This window comes from Cyprinodon variegatus, unplaced genomic scaffold (assembly GCF_000732505.1).
Source record: "Cyprinodon variegatus isolate N-32 unplaced genomic scaffold, C_variegatus-1.0 Scaffold418, whole genome shotgun sequence".
NCBI lineage: Eukaryota > Metazoa > Chordata > Actinopteri > Cyprinodontiformes > Cyprinodontidae > Cyprinodon > Cyprinodon variegatus.
In genome coordinates, this window is record NW_015150871.1 from 59,775 (window position 1) to 86,066 (window position 26,292).

The 26,292-nt window shown below is 37.4% G+C and overlaps 1 protein-coding gene across 3 annotated transcripts in view; it reads right to left on the reverse strand.

Annotated features, from left to right (window-relative positions):
- znf800 (zinc finger protein 800) overlaps window positions 1-26,292 on the reverse strand; it is a 36,418-nt gene that overhangs the window by 1,272 nt on the left and 8,854 nt on the right. The window contains exons 2-11 of one of the 3 annotated variants that reach the window (XM_015388285.1): window positions 20,230-20,340; window positions 16,972-17,293; window positions 15,050-15,145; window positions 11,779-11,922; window positions 7,892-8,072; window positions 7,565-7,742; window positions 7,303-7,465; window positions 6,775-7,139; window positions 4,905-6,038; window positions 1,409-1,518 (exon numbers count right to left, since the gene is read on the reverse strand). In XM_015388285.1, coding sequence (XP_015243771.1) covers window positions 1,417-1,518; window positions 4,905-6,038; window positions 6,775-7,139; window positions 7,303-7,465; window positions 7,565-7,742; window positions 7,892-8,072; window positions 11,779-11,922; window positions 15,050-15,145; window positions 16,972-17,293; window positions 20,230-20,286 — 2,742 coding nt within the window. In that variant the 5' untranslated portion in view covers window positions 20,287-20,340 and the 3' untranslated portion in view covers window positions 1,409-1,416. The remainder of the gene's footprint in view (window positions 1-1,408; window positions 1,519-4,904; window positions 6,039-6,774; window positions 7,140-7,302; window positions 7,466-7,564; window positions 7,743-7,891; window positions 8,073-11,778; window positions 11,923-15,049; window positions 15,146-16,971; window positions 17,294-20,229; window positions 20,341-26,292) is intronic. The other 2 variants (XM_015388284.1, XM_015388286.1) reach the window with 2 other exon arrangements.

The following is a 26,292-nucleotide window of genomic DNA, read 5'->3' on the forward strand; positions in this document are numbered from 1 at the left end:
CACGAGGTCACAAAGCGCCCGCTCTCAAACCACAACACGGAACACATGCTGATGTCGCAGCAGGAGAAGCGGATGAAATTGTACCAAAAAAGGGTTTTAGTAGTTCGCCAGCTTGGCAATATTTCGGTTATAGCAAGCCAGACAGAAACCAAACCACAGTTATTTGTAAAATTTGCAGGGAACTGGTAAAAACGACTGCTAACAAAACCAACTTGTTTTATCATCTAAGCCGTTCACACCCGATGGAGAACGAGCTGTGCCAGCCCCAGCGTGGTTCCACGTTATGGGGGGAATCTTCAGGAACTTCTTCCAACACAAAGCAGGGTAAACAGGGCTTCCATCTTTGTGATAAATATAAAAAAAATTGTCCAAGTGGTACCTTACTCATGCAGTAACATGCTTCATAGTGATGAATATGCTGACATTGTCTGCAATTGAAAACCTGGCTTCAGAACGCTGCTCGCCACTCTTGATCCGTGATACGAAGTTCTGGGCTGCAAGTTTTTCTCTCACTCAGCACTCGGTAATTTGTATAAAGAGTGCAGTGGAATCAGTGCAGAAGGATGCAATCTGTGTCTTACTTCGCCACAACATCGGACCTCTGGTTAAGTCACACATCTGAGCCCTACCTCAGCCTCTCAATTCACAACAGAGAATGGAACCTGAGAAGTAAGTGTCTAAATCTTTAAGATAATTATCGATACAGATCAATATGCATTTTTAGTTCGATATGCTTATTTTCTACGTCGTCCAGCCCTAAACTTAACTCTCATTTAAACCTCTCTAAAACCTTATCTGATTGGTTCTAACTCCTCTGAGAATTCACAGAACTGCTGCAATCATACAATACTTAAATCACACACAGGTAAATCTTTTTTTAAATTGTTATTATTTTGAAGGAAACTGGTTGCACACATTTTTTAGGGGGTATCAGAATTAATACTTTAGACATATGCACTACATTCAACTGCTGTTTTCCATAAAGTCTAAAAAAAGAAACTAACCTTAAATTATAATCTGAAAACATAAGAAAAAAATATAACCTTGTTTTCAAAAATTCAAAACCAGAACAAAAATATTTTGAGCAAGCAGATATGAATACACAGGTTAAAATATAGAAGGAAACAGCTGTTCAGAGTGCTGAGTAGTGGTTTCTCTAACTCTACCTAAGGAATTGATCATCTGCTTGGACAGAAACAACCCCTAGTTTTACAAACACAAAAGCATAAAACTTCTGGTAAGCAACCTCCTAACAGGCAGACTTTGCTGAGGTATACAACATTTCAGCCTGACTTGGTGGATTCTGACTGCACCTGATCAGTGCGGCAGGGGGGAGAAACCACAACTAATCCAGAGAAATGGACATAAAGAAGAAGAATCTTCAGAAAGGTAAGCACTGTATTCTTACACTGTGTTTCACCAAACCAGAGATTTGGAGCGGGTGCTGACGCCTTTCCTCCTGCTGGCTGCTCCCACTGATGCGTTTCGATGGCTCCGCTTGTGCGACTCCAAGTACAACTAGATTTAAAAATGAGGAAAAAATTGATTAACAAAGTATTCATTCTGATACTGTGAGACACGGAACAGTTCAAGATCAGCTTATTTTCCATAATTTCTTGACATTTTAACCAGTTACCACCGAAAGTCTCTAATTCAGAGGTTTAGGGGTAGCGGTCTCATTTATTAAACTGTCTAGGATTTATACTAAAAGCGTGCATATAGACATCCATCCATCCATTTTTTTACACGAAGGGTGCTGGTGCCTATCTTCAGCTATCTACGGACTAGAGGCGGGGTCCACCATGGACAGGTCGCCAGTCCATTACAGGGCAACACAGAGACAAAACAGGACAAACAACCATTACGTGCACACTCACACCTAAGGAGGATTTAGAGAAGACAATTAACCTAACAGTCATGTTTTTGGACTGTGGGAGGAAGCCGGAGTGAATATAGACATGTTGAATGTAATTGTTTACTTCCGGAAGTTTTGCGAATGTGCACAACACTGGAGGGCAAAAAAATTTGTTTTACTAGCCGAACACAGTCACGCTGCAACATTTCTGTTAACAATATGAAACCAGGGGATGTCAGTATTACTAATTAAGATCATCTTTCTGCAGAAGAATACAAAAGGTACACAGCAAAGGTAACTGTATTTAGCATAAATCCTCCAGACCGTTTTGAAATGGCTGACGATCTGATGATTGACAGCCCCTGGAACTCTCTACCACCCTTACTCAGAAACACGGACTTGCTTCTCCATTTCAAATCACAACTCAAAACTCATCTGTTTAAAATCGCCCATTCTCTTTAATATGAATTTCCCTGTCCCAGCCTTTGTATTTTTTTAATGGTTTTATTCTGTGTTTTGACTTTGTTTCTGTCATTGTGTTTTTATCTTTTGTACGGTGACCTTGAGTGTCCAGAAAGGCACATTTGAAATAAAATGTATTATTAGTCCTCAAAATTGGCCGCTTTTTCAATATGGGGATAATTATCTCATTAACACACCGGGACTTTATACAGCAGAGGCAATGAAGGCATACAAGTCATTAGAAGGATGTGAATTCTTCGTGTCTGGACATGTGATCCAAATATTTTATCACAACGATGAACGCAGTGTGCTTCTTGAAGTGTCACAGAAGATTTTTTTATATTTCTATTTTTTAAAAAACAAAGCGGCGTGTGTATGACGTCATCTGTGTGCGCCGGCTACCGTTCATTCTTCCTGTCCGCTGAACTGCTGCTAGTTTTACTTACATGCCTGGAAGATGTCTAGTGCTACTACCACAGATGATCTCACTTTAGAAATGGAATTGAACGACTCAGATTAGCTAGCCGAATGAATAGAAGGGGTAGAGCGGTGTAATATAAATTGGTTAAATAAAGTTGTTGTTTTTTTTTAAAACAACTTTGAAAAAAAAATAAAAAACTCCCGCCCAGGGCGCGGATGACGGCATACACGCGCCGCTTTGTTTTTAAAAGATATAACTATAAAAAATATAACCGCGGATGTCTGGGGGACAGTGATTCGCCTACATGTTATGAATGCTGGCTGTCATAAAGAATAATATAGGAACTGTTTACTTTGTGCCTTCAAGTCGTTTGCTCATAGGAAGACGTTACCTGGATATAGCCTAACGGAATATCTTCAGAACAGCTCCAAATGACACAAAACTCATATGGGTGAGTAGAACATGATGTAATAACGTAAAATCAAGGGCCACATGTAAAAAAAAAAAACTGATTTCTCCTTTAAACGTGATGCTGTTCTCTGCAGTTCCATCTTAAGTTAACATTTTGTTAAACTTAAATATCTCTCCGCCTCGAAAACTGGGTCGTGTTGTTGTGAGCCTGACACCAACGAGTGTAATACCCTCATTATTTACCACTATAAAAAGTCTTTAGCATAGTCATTATCGATAGAGTGTAACTAGGCAGGTGTATTTAAATGATAATTGAATGTTTACAGTAATCCGTAAACATTCAGTTGATTCGATTGAGATGCCACTCCCCTGGGATCAACAGAGAGGGGAAGGTCAGGCGAGGATTTCAGCTGCCTTATGAACTTTTTTTACTTGTGTGAAAGGTTAGCTCAGCAGTCCAAGCATAGTTTTGAGGTTTTCAGATTCTATGAAGACATTCTACAGTTTAAGTTTCTCAAAAAGGGAAATTCATTGTGAGATGAATCATGATACAATCTGTCCTCAGCTCCCCGATGTCACCATCTGTGTCTCCAAAGGGAGTCTGAGGGGTCAGAGTTGGCGTACGGGGCCGCACATTATAAAACCAAAACAGTTTATAAAAATCGCTTGTGTGGAAGTCTACATACAAAAGTTTAGGGCTCTGTTTTCTGCATACATAAGCTCTATAAATTGGACCCCCGATCCTTATAGATGGGAAGTTTTACTAGAAGTTTCTCAGAAATCTTTGTTCTTCCGCTCGCCAAAAGGGCTGAGTTGAGTTGCTAATGGGGTTAAAAATGGATCAGTTTCCAGATCATGTCCAGAAACGTTTAGCATTTTAATCCCTGATCTTCTTTATTATCACTGTTGCCTTCTGCCTCGATGCTCCGTCATGCTGAAAAATGTATTGCTCATTACAGTGTTGCTTCTAGTTTGTTGGGCAAATTGGCCCCTGTAGGTTTTCTGATCCCTTTCATTATTTAGGGGGGGAGTTTAAGGCGCACTGTGATAGAGCACACACTGACGAAAAAAAAAAAAAAAAAAAAAAACAAAAAAAAAAAGAAAAAAAAAAAACACACACTAAAAAAAAAAAAAAAAAAAAAAACACCAACAAATTGGAGGTATTACTTTACCTCAATCCTCTTATTAAATCTCAGGATTTCCTGCAGAGCAGTTCTCTATCTTAATGTTTTATTTAGGATAAACTGCCATCTCTGATGCCCCCGTTCGTGCTACAAGTATCCCACTGTGTATCCCATCTAACTGCTGCCAATCCAGAGCAAGCTTTGCCCTGGTGGAACCCAGCAGAGATAGTCTTGGCACTTGCTGGGCTTTCTGGCTAATGCAAAACTTGCCTCCAACTCTCAAAACTCCTTTCTAAGTCCTTAAATGGTCAACAAATGTCTTGATTGGATGCAGCAAAACCTGTAACTTGTTAAGCCTTTTTAGAGCAGAGAACAATGACGCCAGGCACGCCTCCCCTATTGTAGTAACTTTTCTGCTGCCCTAATTGAATTAGAAAGACAGAATGATGTCAGATGCTACCCTGAACATATTCAAATTTTTTTGTCTTGTCCCTTTTCTGCAGTAATGAAACAGTTGCATTACATTTAATCACCATATTTTTTTTACAAAAACTTAATAGCAAAGATCTTATCCATGTAAATTTCTGTCATTTCCTCTTTTAAAAAGTTTCTCATTCATTAAAATCCCTACCTTCTTAGCAAAGGCCCGCCCACACTGGTCGCAAGCATGAAGAGAGAAATTCTTTGTCACTCTGACTTCAGTGGAGGACGTGACAAAGCTGCTCTCTGACTGGACGTCGTGTCGTCGGGTGTGTGGGGCTTGGTTGCTGGATGGGGTTGAGGTATTACGTGAGTGTGAGTGTTTCTCACTGCGCCGGGTCAGAGGGGGGCTGAGGGGGCGGGGCTGCTGGACCGTCTGTTGTCTGTCCTGCTTGCGAGTAACGGGTGGGGAAGGAGTGAATACCGAGGATAAAAGCTCCTGCTGCTTCCTGGTGACGGGGATGGGAGGCGGGGCGGAGGTGGAGGCAGAGGTGGCAGTTGATACAGCTGTGGAAGCTTCTTGTTTCCGGGTGATTGGAGGTGATGGAGAGGAGGATGAGGACGACGATGATGATGACGAACCGTGACGTCCGTTCATCTCCTCTTTCCCGCTGCCTGTCCTCTTGTTTGTGCTGTTCAGGACCGCCTCCGCCAGCCGCTTCACGGCTCTGCTCTCCAGTTTGGGCATGATCTTCGCCAGGTACGCAGATGACTTCTTGTGGACAACAGTCACGTGACGCAGGACGTCACGTTTGCGGCGTGACTCGTAGCGACATAGAGGGCAGCGGTAGAACTTAATAAAGATGTCATTGCCGTCTGTGTGCAGTTCGATGTGCTTTGTTAAATTCTGACGCGAGCTGAACTGTCGTTTGCACAGTTTACAAAAGAGCTGCTTAAAGTCAAAGCCCACCGAGAGTTTGTTTATTTTAGCAGCCATGTTTGTGCTGCACACATTGCCCCCGCGGGACGAGGGTGAAGACAGAGATGGGGGTATCTTGGGGCTGGAAGGGGCTTCCTCGTCCTTTAATTTTAGAGAAGTTTGTTGAACGCCTTTAGCTGTCCCGTTGTTGTCAGCAGGAGATGGAGCAGGGCTGCTGTCGACGTCATCGTCTTCATCAGAGGGCTCCACTGCTTCCTGCTTCACTTTAACATTGTTGCTGACATTTGTGTTAGTGCTGCTGTTAGGAGTGGTTGCAGCAGAAACAGACGATGCAGGAGTACCAGTAGACTTCCCTTTGACACTGTAGATCTTGTGAACTATGCGCATGTGTCTCTTCAACATAAGCTGGAAAAACAAAAAGAACCAACAATCAGAAAATCTCTTTAGAAAGAACATTAATATTCATACCGCTTTGACTTTTAATAATTGATGCATTTCATGCAATGTCACATCTCATAACCACACAGATAAACACATCAGTATGAAGTAGAAAGGAAATTATATCAAAATGTATCTTTATATCAAAATCTATTTTTCAAAAAATGCAAAGAGCTAATTTAGAACACCCCATCCCAAACTGATCCACGGCTGAGGAAGCATGATGCTGCGGCGATGCACCTCAACAGAGAAGCTGGAAAAATATGTGCTTGGGGCAACAAAAGACTTGAGAGTGGGGTTGACTTTCAGCAGAACAAATAAAAAGGGATGGTTTTAATCAAACAGTCTATCAATTTATTCAATTGCTGAACTATCAGACATAAACTGAATTAAAGAGTTGAAAACTGATTTAAACAGTTGTGTTTCATCCAGTCTCATTGAGACGAGACATGTTGCATCAAAGAATAAGAAACAGATACAAGACTTTTTAGTTTGTTACAAATTCTGAAAACAATGGATTAAATATCCTACTTAATGTAATTATATTGCTTTTTTTCCAATAAAATATGTGTATTGAGGTTGCAAAATAAGAAAAAAATAGATTCCATTAATATTGAAAGGAACTGTCAACACTTTCATAACAAAGATCCAATTGATAGGCAGAGAAACCCAGTCTTTTGACTCAGGTATTGGTTAAACTGACCTGTGAGCTGTAGTTCCTCTTGCATTGGGTGCATCGACATGAGGCCGAGTTCACCTGCGAGGCGGCCTGGGTCTGACTCTGAGGTTTTCCTTGGGTTTGATTTGAGGTGGTGCTTTTAGAGTTCACTTGGGTGGGCTTGGAGCTGTGGCCACGTGTCGGGGAGGAATTGTTGCTCTTCCTAGGAGGAGTGACTTCCAGTGAGAAGGGCTGGCCTGGCCTCGAGGCGATGCTAGGTGTGATGTTGTCCCTCCGTAGACCCCGGTGCACCTCGTCAAAGTGCCTCCGAACGTTGGCCTTGGTGGCAAAGCTTTTCAGGCACACTGGGCAGGATTTTCCAGTCGGTGTGCTCAGAGTCCTTGGTCGGCCTTTAACAGCAGGAAATGTATATCTATTAAACAGCTAATTTACTTTCTGGAACAATAAATGGCACATATTTCTTCTAAAAATAAAAGGTAAGATAAAATGTTGCTCTCTGTTTAAAAAAAACAACCCATATCCTCAGTTGGATTTTACAGTGTATATTCTTACCTTTTACCATGGAGAGCAGGCTTGTAGGAACTGTGCGTGTCTCAGTGAACTTTCGCAGCTCCTCGAGTTTAGTCTGGTGCATTTTGCGGCAGTGACGCCTGATACTCCGACGGGAATTAAAGTCTTGGCCACAGAGACAACAGGAAATGGTCACATCTTCCACCTGCAGGGTTGTGAAAAAATAATGTTTTGTACCAAAAACCAAACAGACTTGACAGAAAACAACTATAGAGAGAATCACTAAACCAACTTCATAACCTACCCCACTATTGGAGCCATCGTCTTCAGGCTTCGGCTGCTCCTCTTTAGCCTCTTCCTCAGCATCCCATTTCTTCGGCCCTGGGCTGCTGTGGCTGTCGCCTCCACTCGGTTGCCCGATCGGATTGTTTTCCGAAACCTCTGTTGTTTCTCCTTCCCAACCTACAGGACTCTCTCTGGCACTGTGATGAACAACAACACATGTTTACAAAAAAACAAAAAAAACAAAAGCAAAACAAAATCACTAAGTTGATTTATTCTGCTGGTAAATATAGAGAATCTGGCTTAACCACAACTATAACTGCAGGTTTCTTATTCTAACAGGACTTGCCTGGTTGTGTGTGATGGGTATCTTGCAAGTTCCTCCTCTGTGGTGAGGTACTGGAAAACCGCCTTGTTGGTGGTCTGAATGGGCTCAAGACGGACCACATATTCCGGTCGGTCAACTCTGGGATATATAGCATCCAGTAAATCTTTCATGGCTACACTCTGTCTGTCGTCACCAGGAGAGCCTGTTGGAGAAAATCCTCCATTAGACCAAAATGGGAACAGCTATAACTAATAGGTTTGTTAGATGCTGATGCATAACATAACATGTTAAATAAGAATGTCAACAATATGATTTTCAAAGTTAATGTCGATGGTGGATTGTCGTGTTTTAACAGCTTTATCAATTATCTCCACATCCAATCACAGAGTGAAGAAGAAAGCTTTGACTCAGAGGGGATATTGCATACTTATTATAAAGCAATCTTATTTTCCAAAAGAAAGTAAGGCAAACATCTGATGCAAATTCACTGGTTGATATTGATCTTAATTTGGATTGCTTTGATTTTCTTTCCCCCTACAATGGACCTAAATAAATTGCATTTTGAAAATGTGCCATCTCTGTGGTTCTAAAACCAAATCACAGTTTAAAGACTGATGTAATCCTGTACATTCAAAATATTTAAAGTTGCCTAATTTACCTTCTAAATATGATCCTTTTGTGTTCTTTTTTATGTTAAAACCTAGTTTTTCAGTCATTGCTTTATTTGAGACATGGCACACAGAAAACCTGACCTTTGTGAAGCTTTTAGGCTTTAGAAAAGTTAATGTTGGTTTTTGTTTAAATATCAATGACTTCCTTAACAGTTCGTCCAAGTCACCTGACCGAATACAGGAGGAAGATAAACTCAGGTATTTAATGGGTGACTTCAATAAGGATCTTCTCACACTTGGTAAAAGGCAAGCCTTCAGTAAGTGTTTAGGAAATTATTTAAATTGTACTTATAGATGTGTGATCGCCATTTTCCCTCGATATTCTGTTCAAAATCCCACTTAAATCCCATAAACTTTTTGCCGAATTGTTTAATTTCCTGCATAAATATCAACACCTATCAGAGCTACTTAGTCTTTTTTTTTTTCAAATAAAACAGAATTTGAATTTCTCAAAATTCCAGTGTTTTTTTTGTTGTTTTTTTTTTAATAGAGAAGTTGAAGAGTTTGGTACAACATCCATTTGCAGAAACCATCAGGACAGAAAATGGGTGCATTGAGCAGAGACGACAACCATTTACAAAGCGACGGCTAAACAAAGAAAAAGGAGACTGTAAAGATGTGAAGAATATGCACAGCTTAGATAAAACTAACACAGGTGTTTTTGTCTTTCATACAAATAGTAGAAAAATCAACGCTTCACATTAAACTCAATATAGCATGCCCACTGATACATGGTGGCGGATGCATTATGCTGTGGGGAAGCAGAAAAGCTTTTCAAAGGTAATAGGAGGTTGGATGATTGGACCGGCTCTTTGCCTCCCCACTCTGTGATGCAATATTTAAAACATCTATAGATGTGGCGGATTTTGCACAGTGCTGTGTCTGCTCAGCCCACAAAAAAGAAGAAATTAACATCCATTTGCCACGCAAATCTCTGACCCCATAGATGGAGAGCCAAACTGTCTACCTGCAACGGCAAATTATGCAGGAATCAAATGAAGGTTTTAAAGTCTAAACAGACAAGATAAACTCTGCAGGATTGTGCTCTATGCCTACTGGTACATCTCCAGAATATTATGAAAAACGCTTATGTTTTTGTAACTCATTTTAGAAAGTAAAACCTTTACATTAATTTCACATCATGAACTATTTCAAGTCTTTATTTTAAAAAAGTCAGAAATGAAGTCGGAGGAAATTATAATATGACAAAATACCAATAAAGAAGAATGTGTTCTGCTATGCTTAACTGAGCAGGTATCAACTCTACAGAAAAACTATGGAGTATTTTTACAAGGAAGGCCAAAAACACCAGACCCAACAATACAGGTGACCTGAAGGCTGCTAGCAAATCTATGGCAAGCCAAGAAGACCACTATTCGCATTGAATTATCGCGTTAAGATTGAAATTAACCCCCCAAAAAATGCGCATTTTCCTGAAATTCCGCCGCTTTTTTCGCCATCTTTTACCAACAAGCACCGCCTTTTACGTGCGTCATGATGGCACCGCAAGACGCGCGTTGTCTCGGTAAGAACGCGCATTTTTAACACGCATTCTTACCGAGACAATCAACACAAAAAAAAAAGCCACGTAAAAGACCACCATGACACACAAAAAACGCCGCAAAAGCGGCAAAAATACGGCGAAAAACGCGGCGAAAGCACGGGAAAACCAACCTTAACGCCAGAATAAAATCAAAATAAACGCAATAATGCAATGCCAAAAAAAGCAGCCTCAGCAAACCAAAAAAAGCAGCCCCACCAAACCAACATGCACAGAGACCCAACAAAGAACCAACAAAATAAACAGAATATAAATTGAACGAACCCAAAATTCGAATAAAAACACAGAATTTAACAGATAATATGCAACACCCAAAAAAAAAAATAAAAGGAACCAAAAAATAGGAAATCCTAAGGAAAAACAGATAAAAAAAATAAGACACACTAAAGACAATGGGGAGGGACACAAGAACATATAAAAAACACACGAAAAAGGAAACATTTAATACCACAAACGAACACATAAAGAAGAACCAAAAAAAAAAAAATGTAATACCATTAGCTACTACATTGTGTGTGACCAATTGCAACAAAATGTGCTAATTTTATCTGATAAGTACGTTATTGATACGGAGTTCATCTGCAGTGAATTTAATCATTTTGCCATTAAGCTTTATTGATGTGAAAATGTCTCTATAGTTAAAGAAAAAAAGTGGAAAGGGAAAAGATTCATCTGTCTGGACTGTTACCAGGTTGTGATTAGTGAGGAAAAAATTGCATTTAGGGAAAGAAACAGTTTGCTGCAACCAAAAAAAAAAAAAAAAATTCAATGCACAGAGTAAGAAAGAAAAGAATGACGGCAATTAGAGTAATTTAATGATTCAATATAAATCCACCCCGCAGATACAAACTCTTGGTTGTAGAAAACTATGCTAGAAAACATCATTACAAGCCCTGGCAGACAATAAGATTAGGATGGATAGTTCATGCAACAGTATTGGTAAGGTGGAGAAACTGAGCAATAAATATTGGCTTCCCTTGTTGAGACTGTTTTCTGTTCCAGGGTATATGGAGATAATGAGAATGTAAAAAAAAAAAACAACACAGTGAGAAATAAAAGCCTCTCTTCCAGAGGTAAAGTTGGGCTTTGCGTAATAAATATCCAAAAGAGAAGAACTTTTTACTGTTAGTCTGTGAAACTACCAGGACATGAATGGTAATTAGGAAACAGATGGCATGGAAGTGAGTGAGGCATCCTCGGAGTGACAGAATAGTTAAGTCCAAGGAGACTATAAGAGAGAGTTTGTGTAAGCCATGAGGTCTGGGAAATGCTTTCTAGATGTTTACTTGAACATCTTTAATATGCATCAATGGTCCGATTCATCCTTCACCTCTGACTATTGATTTTCATAATAAACATTCAAGCTTTTTGATGTTTTATTCTTTAGGGTTTTGACAACATAGCTAGAATAACAAATATGAGTTGTTTCAGTGGATATTTTTAATGCTTGAAATCAATTTCGATGTCTCATTTAAAATTAGGTTTACGTTTAGACTTGTTTAACAATCTTTAAATCCTTTTCTTTCTACCTCACGGTTATGCACTACTTCCTGTTGATCTGTTACATTAACATTTCTGTGATATTCTTTCAAATCTGTAGCTGTAGCGTTATAAATGTTACAAATTTGAGAGGATTTTAAACCTTTGCTCCGTGCTGCATGTGTTGAAAAGCTTACCATCGGATTCAGGCAGCCGTGATAAACAGTAGTACTCCTTGTGTGTGATGAGGTTCGGGAGGCCTCTGAACAGACTGCGACACAGTTTACACTCGAAGATGGTGTCTACCTCCCTCAGAAGCATAGTTCTGAGCTGACTGGTGCCTGCAAGTAAAGGTGAGCAGATGGATTAACTCTAACAGCATCGTTCTGTAACTCATTCCCTCACTTTGAGTACATAAGTATATCAACCATTGGCGTTTTTGATTCTCAAATAGTCTAGATATCTATAACTTTATTAATTATATTTTTTTCAGGAAAGGAGCAGGATTTAAACTTATCTTTAACTGGCCATCACAGTGTCTTTAGAGACATGACTAATCAGTTCCAAGGACACTTAGGGCAGGTTAGATCCACCAAATAATCAGAAACTCAAACAAAAAAACACCTATGAGTCTGTAACATTGTTGACCTCTAACTCAAACATCTAAAATTAATTAAGTCTATGCTTTTAAGTATTTAGCCTCAAAATTAGGTCAAACAATACAGAGGTTTTAATATTGATTGTACAGTGCAATAATATTCTTATGTGAACACTTCTGCTTACATTTTTAGATTTCTTTTCCAAACCCAGTGGTCAGGTGGTAAATAAGACTTTTTTTTGTATTTATATGAAGCAAAAGAAATCAAACCGTCATACTTCTAACTAATTTCTATTTCAGGTTCTCTTTGTTTTAAAGTGTTTAATTTGCATAAAAAATAGCTCTTTTCACATTTTTCTATCACAAGCATCGGCTGGCTGATTGAAGAGGTGACTTTTAATCAAATCAGACTGAACTTGAGTACTCAGCAAAGTTAAATGTCACATTTCACAGTAGAAAGTGGAGTCGAGTCTGAAAAAAATGTCCCTCAGGGTGTTTAACTGTAAATCTAGATACAGATGGCGTACATAGAAATATACACAGTTTAGCTAAATTGCAAAGTAAAACACTTTATTTTAACCAATAACAGTTTTTCATTTGTTTAGATTATGCTGAGTAGCAGAATGTTTGCCTGCTTTGACTGCAAAGGATAAACAGACTGGACCTATATTACCATCCTGCCTAACAGGAGACTTGTTATCATGCGAACTACTAAATGGGGTCAAGAAAATTAACAGCAACAGTGCGACATATTGCCCAGTTTTAGACACACTTACCTACAGTTAATATGGATATTAATAGAACCTTTGACCTTAACACTTAATGCAAATCAAACAATTAGATTTTCTCTACCTGTTTGCTCAGGGTTTCCTCTTAAGTTGGCTATATGGTCTTGATTTGCCTTCTCCACTTAATATTCAGTGATTTGGCCATAAATATGAGCCCATTTTTATGCCACCAGTGAATGGTCACGTGTGCGTATCTCCTCCTGCTTTTCTATTATTGATCACAAATGTTTAGGCTTTATTTCTTGGCTACATAGTTTGTGGAAGATTATTTAAAGCCAGGAAATTGGTAAAAAAAAAAAAAAAAAAGTACTATGAGATTGGCAGCTGTTTGGAATTAAAGATTTTTAGCAGAAACCACAGGTTCTAGTGAGGATGCAGTTACTTTCAGTTAGCCATTTTTAGTACTGTGAGTGTGTTTTAAAAAGAAGTCTGAGGATGCTGAGTTGTAAGACGCTATTTAAAAGTATGTTCCATTAAATGTTGTTACTTGTCTAAGCTTTATTCAGGCTGCAAGAGGACTTTCAAGAGGTAACAGGAAGGCTAAGCAAACAACAGCAAAGCGTCTTGATTAAAAAATAATTTAAACTTTGTTAACAGGACAACTAGTTTTCTGCTTTGTAAGATGGTTTGGGGAGAAACAGCTGTCACTGAACATGAAAAAGGAGAAAGGGAAGGTGGTTAACTTCAGGAGAAACAACTCTGGACTGTCCCATGATTGCTGATACTGTCTACAGGAGCTATCTTTACTTCCTTTAGAGGTTTAGGTCCTTCAATCTCTGCAACACGATGCTACAGGTCTGTTGTCAGTCTGTTGTGGTGAGTACTGTCTTCTTTGCCTTGGAAGCATGTGGGGCAGGCATCAAAACAAAGACTGAAAAAACTTAGCAGAGCCTATTGGTTCTAAACTTGCCACCTTGGAGGAGGTGATGGAGGACAGGATGCTGGTCAAGGACGACCCCTTCTACAAAACACTGGACAAACTGAGGAGCAGCTTCAGCAACCGATTCATTCAACCCTGCTGCTTTTACAAATTATACAGGAAATCAATCCCCCTCGACTGCAAGCAGACTTTACAATTTTACAAGCTCTGTTAGAGCCACCATAAGAGAAAACTAAAAAGAACAGTGGCACTAAATCTTTACCAAACACCTTCTACATTGTGCATTAATTATTTTTTATGTTTATTGTTATTGCTATTATGATTACTTTTGCATTTATCATTTATGGCTGTTATCATTTATTGCTGTTGTTTACTATACAATTATAAAATTCATATACATATGGTTATTAACAATAAGATAACTATGATTGTATCTGTATCATCATCTCCACCTCAATGACTGCCCCTTTTGTACCCACTTATCTTGTGTTTCTTGAGTGTATTTTATCTTTTCTTACTACGTTATTTTATTTTGAAATTTTATTTGTATTATTTTCTGGTATTGAATTACAAAAAAAACAACTACAAAAAATGAGTATAAGTAAAAAATATTTATTTTCCTACTGGGATCAATAAAGTATTTTTGAATTTGAAATTAATTAACTGCGATGTGGACCTAATTTCCCTCCTGCTAGCCAACAAGCTATCTTGACGAATGTTGTTTAAACCAGTGGCATGTTAATTGTTAATAAAAGAAATTCAAGTGAATTTTAGAAAACATGTTTACTCTTTTCATCTTTGGTTAAAATATATTAAGTGAAATCCTTTTCTACTGTCACTCCTGTAACAAACATCAGTTACTTAAGTTAGAAACGATAAGCATATCTTAAATAAATGTTCTGAAATAAACTAAATCTGAATCTCCTTAAGCGCTGTAAGTAATGCAGGTTAAAAGACCAGCATTACAAAAGTCAGAAAAAACAAACAAAGCCAAAAATTATGCAGAATAAAAAATAACAAGTAATTGCCATTTAATACAATTATAAGAAAAAGTATTTAAAAAGTAGTAATCCAAAACTTCAGCTACATCCAATCCATAGAACAGCAAAAAAAGGAGAGAAAATTGATGGAAATAATAATAAAAGCTAGAGGAAGAAGTTAATAAAAGGAGTAGGAAGCAACAAGAAAACACAGATGCATACCAGATCGGAAACATTCAATTATCTGCTGAATCCCCGACTTGGAGGTCTGCAGAGGCTGCTGGAGCAGCGGAGGATCACCAGGCTCCACACAGAAACCTAGACAGAGAGAAAGAGAGACTCAGTATTATATCAAAGCCAGACCCTAATTGTATAAGAGCACGACCATCTTTGACAACTATAGCATCACATGAGAACATCGTATAGCTGCTATGAAACAAGACAAATTGTAGTGTTAAAAGAGCAAACACAGAATGAGATCTGAACAGGACAGTTATTCATTCTGACCTCATTACCTTCTATCACACCAACATGTTTTTCTCAAACACAGACAGACATAAAGGCAAAGCAAGGCATCTTTCTTCTTTTTAAGCTCTGTAGCCCAATAGAGGACAAATGGCGTGCATGAAAAAACCCAGGAAATTCACAAAGGTTACAGACTCTTAGGCATAATGAAAATTTATTGAGAAAAATTTATATATAAAACATTTTCTGTCCCTTTTAATTTTAGATAAACTAGAGAAGTTAGTGGGTTATAATCACAACAGAGTAAATGGGCAAGTAGGAACAAACAATCCTGATGAAAAGTGACCATTTGCAATTTAAAATTTAAATCTCCAAAACTAACACTCAAAAAAATGTATAATTGTGATTTTACTTTAACTTAATAATCTAAGTTTCAGCATTTTTGCTTTTTAAACATTTTATACAAAACCAATTTCTACCTGCTCAAAAAAAAAAAAAAAAGGAATATACTGGAAGCTTTTTTAGAAACTCATTTTCACAGCAATAGTTTCCTTGAGCATCCCATGTGTTTTCCGTTGAAAAATAAACAGCCAACATAAGTTTAAGATAGAGGCAGCCTAAGGCATTGCAGCGTCTTAAATCATAAGAGCAATGAGCCAAGTCTTTTAGGTTAATCGATCTCGATAACATGGGTCATGAAGTCACCTACGTCTCTAACATGAATAAAAACATTGGAAATGACTGAAATCAATTGTGACCAGTGCACAAAGTAATCTTAAAGGTTTTTACATTCTCCATCTAAAAAAGGAGACATGCAGACACTGCTAATCAGTTTTTAGGTTAATATTTTTTGCCTGATACACCCATGAAGATGTATACAACAGCAGAGAGCTGGGATGAGGCCGGTGCTTCTGAAGTACGTATGACACAGTCAAAAAGGTTAAAAGTGTGTCCGCCTCTATCAGTCGGCCCTCATGACCACTCATCTCATTCATGATGACAGTGAGTCAAACCGGCATCACTCGATCCATTTCACATGTGCGTCAGCTATGAGGTGAGACACAGGGATAGAAAACTGTGGATACTGAAGCAAGAAACATGATAGAACCGTGGGGGACGACTGAAAAAGGTAATGGGGATTAAAAAAACTAATGCCTGGAAAGGGCTATTGTCTTTATTACCATCCCCCATGCCTCTGCTTCCATGTTGCTATAGTCCCAGCAGCACAGGTCACTGAACCTCTACAACCCCTGACCTCCAGAACTGAATGTGGAGGAAAGCCAAAGATCAACAGCAGTCCTGATTACTGTAAGGGCTAAAAGAGCACACTTAGAAACCAACAAAGCATTAGAACGGACCTTGTTAGATGGTTAAATTCATCTCCAGGTATCATAATTGGAATTTAGACTGCAAAAAAATTAATGAAAAAAATAACTTCGCAAAGGAAGCGTATTTAAATGTTTGGATAACCTGGGCCTACTTGTAATGCACATCATGGTGCTGGAAGCCAAAAACAGCCTCAGTCAATTTCTCAGTGAGAACAAATCATTCAGCTTTATTTTGAGCAGCTATAGTCGGTGCTCTCGCAGTGAAGCAACACGGGGGGGGGTTGACAGACAGCCTTAGCCTGAAGGTGAATTAATCAAAGCGGTAAGAGGTGCAGGATGAAAAGAAAACACCTGTGTTCTGACCATGGCCGTTGGCATCGGTGGGCTGATCATTCTCCTCTGTCTGACAGCTCTGGTCCCTGGTCCCTGTAGGGGTGTTCCTGTGGGGTTCAAGCAGCAGAGGGGGAATGGGCTTCCACAAGGGCTTGGCTTGGGCAGCGGTATCGCTCCTTTCCTGGGCCTCCGCAGGACTTTCCTTGTGGTCCCAATTTTCGGACAAGTTTCCCTCTGGAGAAGTATTTTGAATAAGGGTTTGACCTTCTTCCTTGGACCGCTCCTGTGGGGGATCCTGAGTGTCCAAGTTAAGTTCTTCCATATCTGTTTGACCACCACCCTAGAAACCAAGCACAGAAATGAAAAAAAAAATAAATAACTACATGTAAACATATATATATATATATATATATACACTGAAAAAAGAACTAAAATTCCACCAAAAATCAACATAATCAAAGTTATCATTCAAACAATGTGAAGAATTGCTTAATATCAAAGCAATTGTATAAGTATGTCTATCAGCTTCTCACATCTAGGAAGGACTTTTATTTTTTTCGACAGTAGGCTGACAAGAAAGGGGGTATGAGAGAGGGGGAAAGACATGCAGCAAAGGACCTCAATTCTGATTTGAACCCTGGTCGGCCCCGTCGAGGACTAAGGCCCCGCATATTGGTCGTGTTTTAAAATAAAACAAAGTTAGACATAGAGAATCTGTTCATTACAGCACCCCATAATATTAAGTTGCCACGGTCATTTTCAATAGTGGGGGATGGAGTTTTTAGACAAAGGAAGGGGAGATGAACACTTCAAAAGATCAAAATAACAGGACTTTCGGTTTAACTACTTCAGAGAGAATTAATAATAAATAGATACTTCTTTGACAGAATAAAACAAAAAAAAATTAAATTAAATAAAACGTGGCCAAAAATGTGGTATCTACTTTACAGAGAGTTTTAACCTTAATAAGGCGGCATAAAGAAAGAGCAAAAATGTTTACTTCAATTGTCCCCCCATTCAGGTTTCCTAAACATTTCTATAAAAAAAAAAAAAAAACATTCAATTTACCATAAATCATTTTTTGAAAACGTAAAAGTCCTTGAAAATACTGTCCTCTCTGTGTAATTAGATCAGTTAACTCTGAATAAAAAAGTCAGAATTTAAATATCTTAAAAAGGGTTATTACTGTGATTTTTAATACATTAATCATGCTTGTAAAGATAAAAAACTGTTACAATTTAAACCATAATTGATCTGTGTACTAGTACTATGTAAATCATATAAAGAATAAAAATAAATCTGTACGTTTTTCTTTTCATTACTGGCACATTTCCTTATTTCTTAAGAGTCAAACATACTGTAAAGGATGCAAAAAGATCTTTTTTTTTTATCTGCAATAATTGAGTATACTTTAAACATTTTCAGATATTTTTATTTATTTTTTTTATACGTCTAACAAATGCTAGATGGAACTTTTGTACCTTTCCAGTCTTTAGGACTTTTTCCTGATAAATAAATGCCCGTTATTGGTGACATTTTCACTCAGCACATGTAAGTGGCCTTCAAGTTCTCTGAAGATCTGGACTATTTGTGGACCGTTATCTATGGCAATCACGTCCACTCTTCAGCAGATAAGTGACTCCAGTCCAGCTTCTCGGTTCTTCCATGTGTGCTGCTGTGTCTGTTAACCAGACCTTCCTTCTCCTCCAGTCCATAATCTTTTTTTCTTTCCCACAAACCAATTTATTCTCATTTTTGTCCGTCTAGCCAACTGTGTGTGTTTCTGCTGCCCTTGGAGATGGATAAATGAGTTCACATTAAGTGCATTACAGTGCATCACCACAAGACACAAGACCCTTGGGCTCCTGGATCACCCTATAGGTGAAAACAAACACATGCATGACACAGCATGAGACACATAAAGCCAGCCATGAAAACCACACAAAAATACAACAACCCCCCCCCCAAAACATTTAGTATATGTAAAAAATTATTGGCTCTTAGCCAAAAAAAATTTACCCATTTGATTCTGAAGTAAACAAAACAGTGAAATGAACTGACAGGAGTGGATCCATAGAGCTCTACTCTAATGACTCCTTTAATAATGGGAGGGTGGGCAAGATCCATAAGAAATGAGACTGATTACAGAAGAACTAGCTTCTGCATAATTCTTACTAAAATAATACTGAGTAAATAATGAATCATCAACCTCGAGGGTGTGACTTATGCTTTTAAACATGATTAATTTCCCTATGATTTCAGATATGAAGTTCTGATTAACAGCTCAGGTGGGAGTCTGTTCACAGGGCAGCCATTAGTCCATAAATCTGGTCTGTTAAAAGAAAGCAGCGATAAGTTCAATTTGAAGTTTGTTAAAAATTTTCTAATTAGAAGGAACCAAAACTGAATGCTTTACAGACGATGTAGAAAGCTGTCCTACACATCAGGTAGGACTTTATATTAAAGAGCAGTCATTCATAACAATGACCTAGTCAAAGTACAGACATGAATCAAATTGAGAATCTAAGGGAATACTTTAAAACCATCTACAGACTCTAGTTCCCTCTGTCTAAAGAGGAGAGATGTATCAGCCAAGGTATTGGGGGGACTCACTACTGGTGAAAGCCACATTTATCAGGTCTGGCTTGTAAATTGTTCAATAACTCTGAATATGAGCTACCAGATGGATGCATTAGTGAAAGAAGAAAGATTTCTGTTTAGCGTGTTTAGACTTTGTATGCAAACAGAGTGAAGTGGTGGTGTAGAGATTTGTGAAATCCTAATATGAGACTGGGCCCCTTTAATATTGTCAGACACTGAAGAATGAACTAAAATGCACTTGCTAACGTTTGGTCATTAAGTAAGATCACAAATCTTTGTCAACATCCCTAAAATATTTACCAAGCTAAAGAGGTGGAATAAAACCTTTGCTCCATCAATCATCCTGATGCCAATCTGATTTAAGTACACCGCTCAAGGCAGAGAGACATTATGCCTAAAAGATATCAAGGACTATAGAGAACTTTTATAAAAACATTACATGGCGTTCTACTTACATTTAAAACTGATCGATTGCTTCGGTTACTTCGACTATGACAGTTTTATTTTCCCTATGTTATTGTATGCGTTTCTTAAAACCAATAAAAAAATCAGGACCAGAATTGTAAAGTTATCACTCAGAGCTGACCAGTTTCATGACTGGATAAACATTTCTTCTTCCTCTGAGACGAGGCGGTCAGACAGAGCAGTAACATAAGAGTGTTTATCTTCCAGTACCTGTCTGCGGAGGCAGTGAGACGTCTTCCTTCCAGATGATTTCGGGGCCTTCGCCATCTTCCCAAGACTGGCGTGGTGTGGGACCCGTCCACTAGCAGCTTACGCCTGGAACAGTGCAACAACAGTTTACATCAGACCAGTGAAACAGTGAATCAGACACCACTTCAACAGAAGATGTCTAAGCATAGCTTTGTTTTTAGGCTTGTTTTATTCTTTATATTCATAATGTGCAAACTATTAACAAATGCAAATCATACGTGTTAAAGACACTGTATATAACATAACATTAACTTTAGAAAAAAACCTCCTCGGTTAACTCTGTAAATCATTTTCAACACAATAAATTTCACTGTATTGTTAACAAGACTCAGAAACTGGAACTTAGAGCAGGTTATATAATTATATATCTGGTGACTGTAGAAGTTTTTAACACTTGGCCATGCAGATCAGTGACAAAAATCTACGTGAAATCCATTAGTTTTCTGATCAGTAAAAGCCTCATTCATGAGTGCCATTAGGTCATCCAAATACAAATCCTTTGTTGTGTTGAAGTACTCACTGCTTCAAAAAGACTAATTCATTTATCTGAAGTATCACTAAAGTGCTTTAAAAAGTGAATTTTTGAGGAATTAAAAAAGGCATGAAGAGTTTTTCATTGAAAGGAAACAATTTTCTATTGAGAGATATCAATAAGGCTTTCCTTGGATGTCAGTTAATAACGTGAATTATATCAAAGTTACTCCGTTTTATCAATTTTAGAGAGTTAAAATCTGTGGTAGAATCCCAATTCTAACTAGACTGATGCAACCAACCACTTAAGTTGGGAAAAAATGTTTCTTAACATTACAATAAATAATTTTAAATTGATCCAAATCTGAGGTTTTTCTTTCTAAAATATTGAGCTGGATAATACTCTTTAATATTTTAATGGATTTTGCAGATAAAGTTGAAATGTTATCTTATGGTGCACACTACATGCGAAGATGCTAAAAAAAACTTAAAGTAGTCAATCAGTAAAAAGTAAAGGCAAAATTGTGATTTTTATTAATATTTTCTTTGTAGAGGTCAGTAGAAAACTAGCGAAATGATGTTATTGTTTCTGCTGCATTTTTGCAACATATACATTTGTTTGTTTTTGCACTGCTCTTACTTCCACATCAATGCGTTTTGCACCATGTTTTTCTCCGACACCATTTACATTGAATCACTTTTGCACTTTATAAAATGGAAATGTTCTTTTTCACTGCTAAGCTCATTCTCTGTCTGAAAGCTATATAAAACTAATTATGGTTTTGTATACAGTCTGTTGATACAAAGTGACAATAAAGTTCTCTTAGTTTAAAAGGTTACATTTTCAGTCACTTTGGAAAATAGAAAATGTATTTTGCTTTTAGTTCCTAAAATTAAATCATAACCAGCTAGAATAAGCAAAACACAACCTTTCGGAGCCATTGAATATATGTAACTTACTTCACGTTTTTCTTCTCTAAAAATCTACTTAAATTCTGTGAATAAAGAAGTAAATGAAACAGATATTCATTAGACCTCATTTTTTATAAACAAATAAATTTTTGTCAAAGCATGAGGAAAAAAAATATTAACCTAACATTTTGCTGTCCTCTAGTGGCCATTATTGATAAATTCTAAACTCCTGTGTACCTGTATTGTACCAACTTGCTATTTATACCTGGAGTGGTTTAGAAATAACGCTGTTTTTCTAAAGCCTACTATTTATCAGTAGGAAAGCATTTTCCAAACAATGAAATAATTTCAACCTCAGCACTATTTGTTATTACAATTAGAGCATATCCTTTTCTGCAACTCTATGCAGCTCAACAAGCATTTTAGTGAAAGTGACTCTAATAGCATTCAAATAAAAACAAACAAATGTATACTTTAGGAAAAAGCAGATTTATGATGTTTGGATGTAATTTTCTGTAACTTCCAGTCAGGCAGGAAAATAGAATGAACACAACTTCTTGTCACAGAACTACACGTCTAAAAGAAATTGATAAAAGAAAAGTGCTGATTTTCTATTATTGATGCTAGAGTGTTAAAAATAAAGTAATATAGAAATTAAGTGCTAGAAAATAGCTATTAAACTGAAAAGAAATACTGAGAAAATCAAAGAGAAATTGTTTTAGGTTTAAACATTTGCAGTCAATATCTAAAGTTAAGCTAGATAAAAAGCTTCTCTCTGTGAAATCAATGCCTGACATTCCCCCTCTTTATGACACCTGCAGTTTCCTGATGGTCCAGCAGAGGGCAACAAATGTACCCATTAAATGTTTTGGTATTTCCAAACTTTTTTTCTGTCCTGAACAGTAAGAGCTTGTGATTACAGGACAGCAAGCAGTTTGAGACATTCACAGTATTAACTCTAACGAGACAACTGTAGCAGAAAATACTGAAATTTATGAAAGGATCTACAAAAGAAAACAACAGTAACAAAACCTCTGTGTACATTTACAAGCACAGGGTCATACAGGAAAGTATGCAACAGGAAATTAAACCGAACAGTTCCCATAGTAACAGTTGTTTAAACTATCGTATAGTCACACTACTATGGGACAATAATTCAAGAGCTTTTTTTTTGTTTAAAGGGAGTTAAATCTACTAATAATGCAAAGCAGGTCACTTTAGTTTCACAACTTGTATCTGAAGTGGATTTTTTTATCTAAATATTATCTTTGACAAAAATCAAGATAAAGACATTTATTTTCATTCATGGTCTAGACTGCAGGAAACTTGTGAATCCTTATGTTTGGTGCTGATGATACAGCAAATCACTGCAAGGCAATAAACGGCAGAGGACACTTGAAATGATGGAGCTCTGACTAAACAGCAACTAAGAAAGAAACAAGGAAATGTCACTCTGTCAGAGGTAAAAGAAAAAAAATGTTAGAGACTGCTTGCTGATATTATATATATCAAGCATTCTAATATGCATAAATCTACAGTATGCAGTGGTGCATGTAAAGAACAAATTCTATCAAAAAAAAAAGAAAAACAAAGATGCAACAGGTGAAGTATGCCATCACCTCAACTGTGCCAGAAAAAGAACCTGGTTGAAGTTATTGAAACATTTCCAAAAGCAATTATAAAACATTTTCAAAGTGCCACATGAAAGTTGAATTCTTTTTATATTTAAAGTTTGATTTAATTTTTTTAACATGTATACATATTTAGGGTGATAAGAGTGGGTCAGTTTTTCATAGAATTATCTTTTGTCCAAACGCGCTTCAAACACCATGTTCTCTTCCATTTAAAAAAAAAATAAATAAACACAAGAATACGCATTGTTTTTATCAAATTACAACTAATATTGCCAACTTTCATTCACCTTATTCTGTCTTAGGTCATAATTCTTATTACTGTGGGCTAGAATGTGATTCAGAATCTAGTTGTAACTGTGGAGTGAAAAGCCAGAGAAGACAAAGCACTAATTACTGACTGAATAGTGTAGATCGGTAAGCCAGATCAACACTTAACTTGGAGTTAAATTAGAGCGAGGATAATTGCAAGTGTCACCCTCAAGAGGAACATTTGTGAAGAACTGACATCAATATATCAAACTGCAGATGTGCAGATATTATGTTAACAAAGCAACACAGCAAAGCAGCTATTATAAGAAATAAAGTTCACTGTGAGGAGATCTTACTAACCGCCTCAACTTATTCTTTAGCACTGAGCCTGATGTTCTTGTTTAAATCCCATGGCTATGTTTTGTTACTAAAAACCTTTGGGATCTCATTGCTGTAAAGCAGCTCCCTGCTCTCTGAAACAGTAAATTAACTAAATCATAGATATTTTTTTACTTGTACTGACCTCTCAAAGGACAATACACTATAGCCACATTCATCAAATCACACCCACATATTCACAGACAATCATAAATCCAAACAAAGATAAGTAGGCAAATAGGCAGATCAAAATTTTGACCTGGGGCAAAACAACTACCGGCAGCAGGAATCCAACCCTCAACCTTCAGATTGCAAGACAACTGTGTTACCCAGTTCCTGCAGTCACAAAGCTCATCTCTTTGAAAGAAGCAATCTACTAATCATCATTTCCACTTTCCTGTACCAGCTCTTTACTTTTCAAACTTCTTATTTTTGCAATATACTTTTTCTTTCATCAGATTACCAAATTTTTATCTTGTGTAACACATTGATTAGTTTAAAGAAGTTAGTGGCAGCCAGCTAGTAACAAGTCCCCTACACGTTCCCTTGTTTTCAAGACAAATTTGATTCTTAAAAATTATCAAGTCATAAAAAAATCATCCCCTTAATAAGGAAACTACATTTCTCCAGATTGGTGGTTTTTTAATAAGTCTGAACATGTTGACGACTGACTAAAGGTCCTAGCTTTCACCTAATGCATGCTGGAATACTCTCCTTCCCTTTCATCCAGTTGCTTTTGGAAATGCATTTAGATGAGTGTTTTCAGCCTAATGAAAATCCCAGTGCATTAGGGAACATCTTGGTTAAACTGAGTTTTGAGCCACACTAAATGTGTAGTACTACCTGCATTCATAACATCAGTAAACAGTATTAGATTTATCTTGGGATCCTGAGTCTGATTTAGATGTACAGCAGCATCCAGAAGGTTGCAAATGCCAAGCAAAGACCACCAGGAGCTAATTACTTTGCTGAGAGGTATTTCATTAAAAAGTCTGACAAGCTGTTGGAAACTACCCCTCTACCCCCCCAACCCAGAGTCAACCATCTCAACACGAACAACACGGCAAGAGATGACTTATTTAAGGGCATTGATGAACCAGAAAGATTTAAAACAAACAGATTTAGCCGCACATTCACCAATAATACACTAACACACATAACGCAAGGGACTCTACTATTTCCATGGCAACAAGACAGCCATAGTTATAAGTAGTGAGTCCTGTATGACTCAGGAAATAAAAGGATAGGTGTCCTGGGCTAAAACTAATAAGGAGTTTTTTGCTCAAAGAAACTAAAAATGTTATAATAATGGCATTTTCCTCCCAAAGGAACAAAGGAAGGTCAAGTAATTTAAGTGGAATTAGATATAATAGACCTTTACAAATAACTACTGACTAAAAAAGTTCTACTAGTACAAATACTAACATAAAAGTTCAGATGATTAGCGGTAAAAAAAAAAAAAATAAAAAAAATAAAAAAAAAACCTGAATCAAATGAAACTTTTCTTTACCAATTCCGCTCAAGACAATTAAACAATTGCTGATCAGTGTAGCATTGGAAAGATGGCTCTTGCAGCAGAAAAAGATGAACTTAAAGATGGAATTGGCTGCAATGGTGGATAAAACACAGATGTAATTATTTATTTTTTTTATCTTTTTACAAATCAAATTTATATGCCATGGTTAAGGTGAGAAAATTTGTTGACAGTAAAAACATCATTAGTGCAATCCAGAAATTTAAACTTCATGCAGGAGGAGCAGGAGATCAGCCCAAACTTCCTGTCTGAACTTTAAAACCACCCATTCGGTGGTCACAGCAAACAAGTGGCAGAAGGAACTGTCTTAGGAGGAGACCTAAACTGAAACTTTCCACTTTCATGCCTTATATTGAACAAACCATTACAGTGGAACATAGTGGTGGCAGCATCATGCTGTGGGAATACAACTCTTAGGCAGTTGTCATACTTTAAAGTTAAGTAATTGAGCTGTTGTAGCAATAGTCAAAGCATGTCAAGCAGCACTCACAATGATCAGAAACATATATTGTGGAGGAGGAATTTCTAACTAAACCCGCTAAATTAAAATTGCAGGACAGCATATCTACACTGAGCCAAAGCCACAGTTGGTAGGGATAAGACTGAAGTTAAATACACAAGAAGAAAACCTTTTAGAGGCCGCGAATGATTTAAGGCTGTGGCTAATGTTCACCTCCCAGCAGGAACAGGACTAAACATCCATTGTTGGCTTCAATGTGAGGGTTTAGGCTAGGGGTCACCAATTAAAAATCAGCAGGGTCCGAATAAAGAAAATCAACCAGTAAACGTCTGGAGACATCATTTTTAATTATAATCTGTTACTTTAAACAGAAATCAACACTGAAA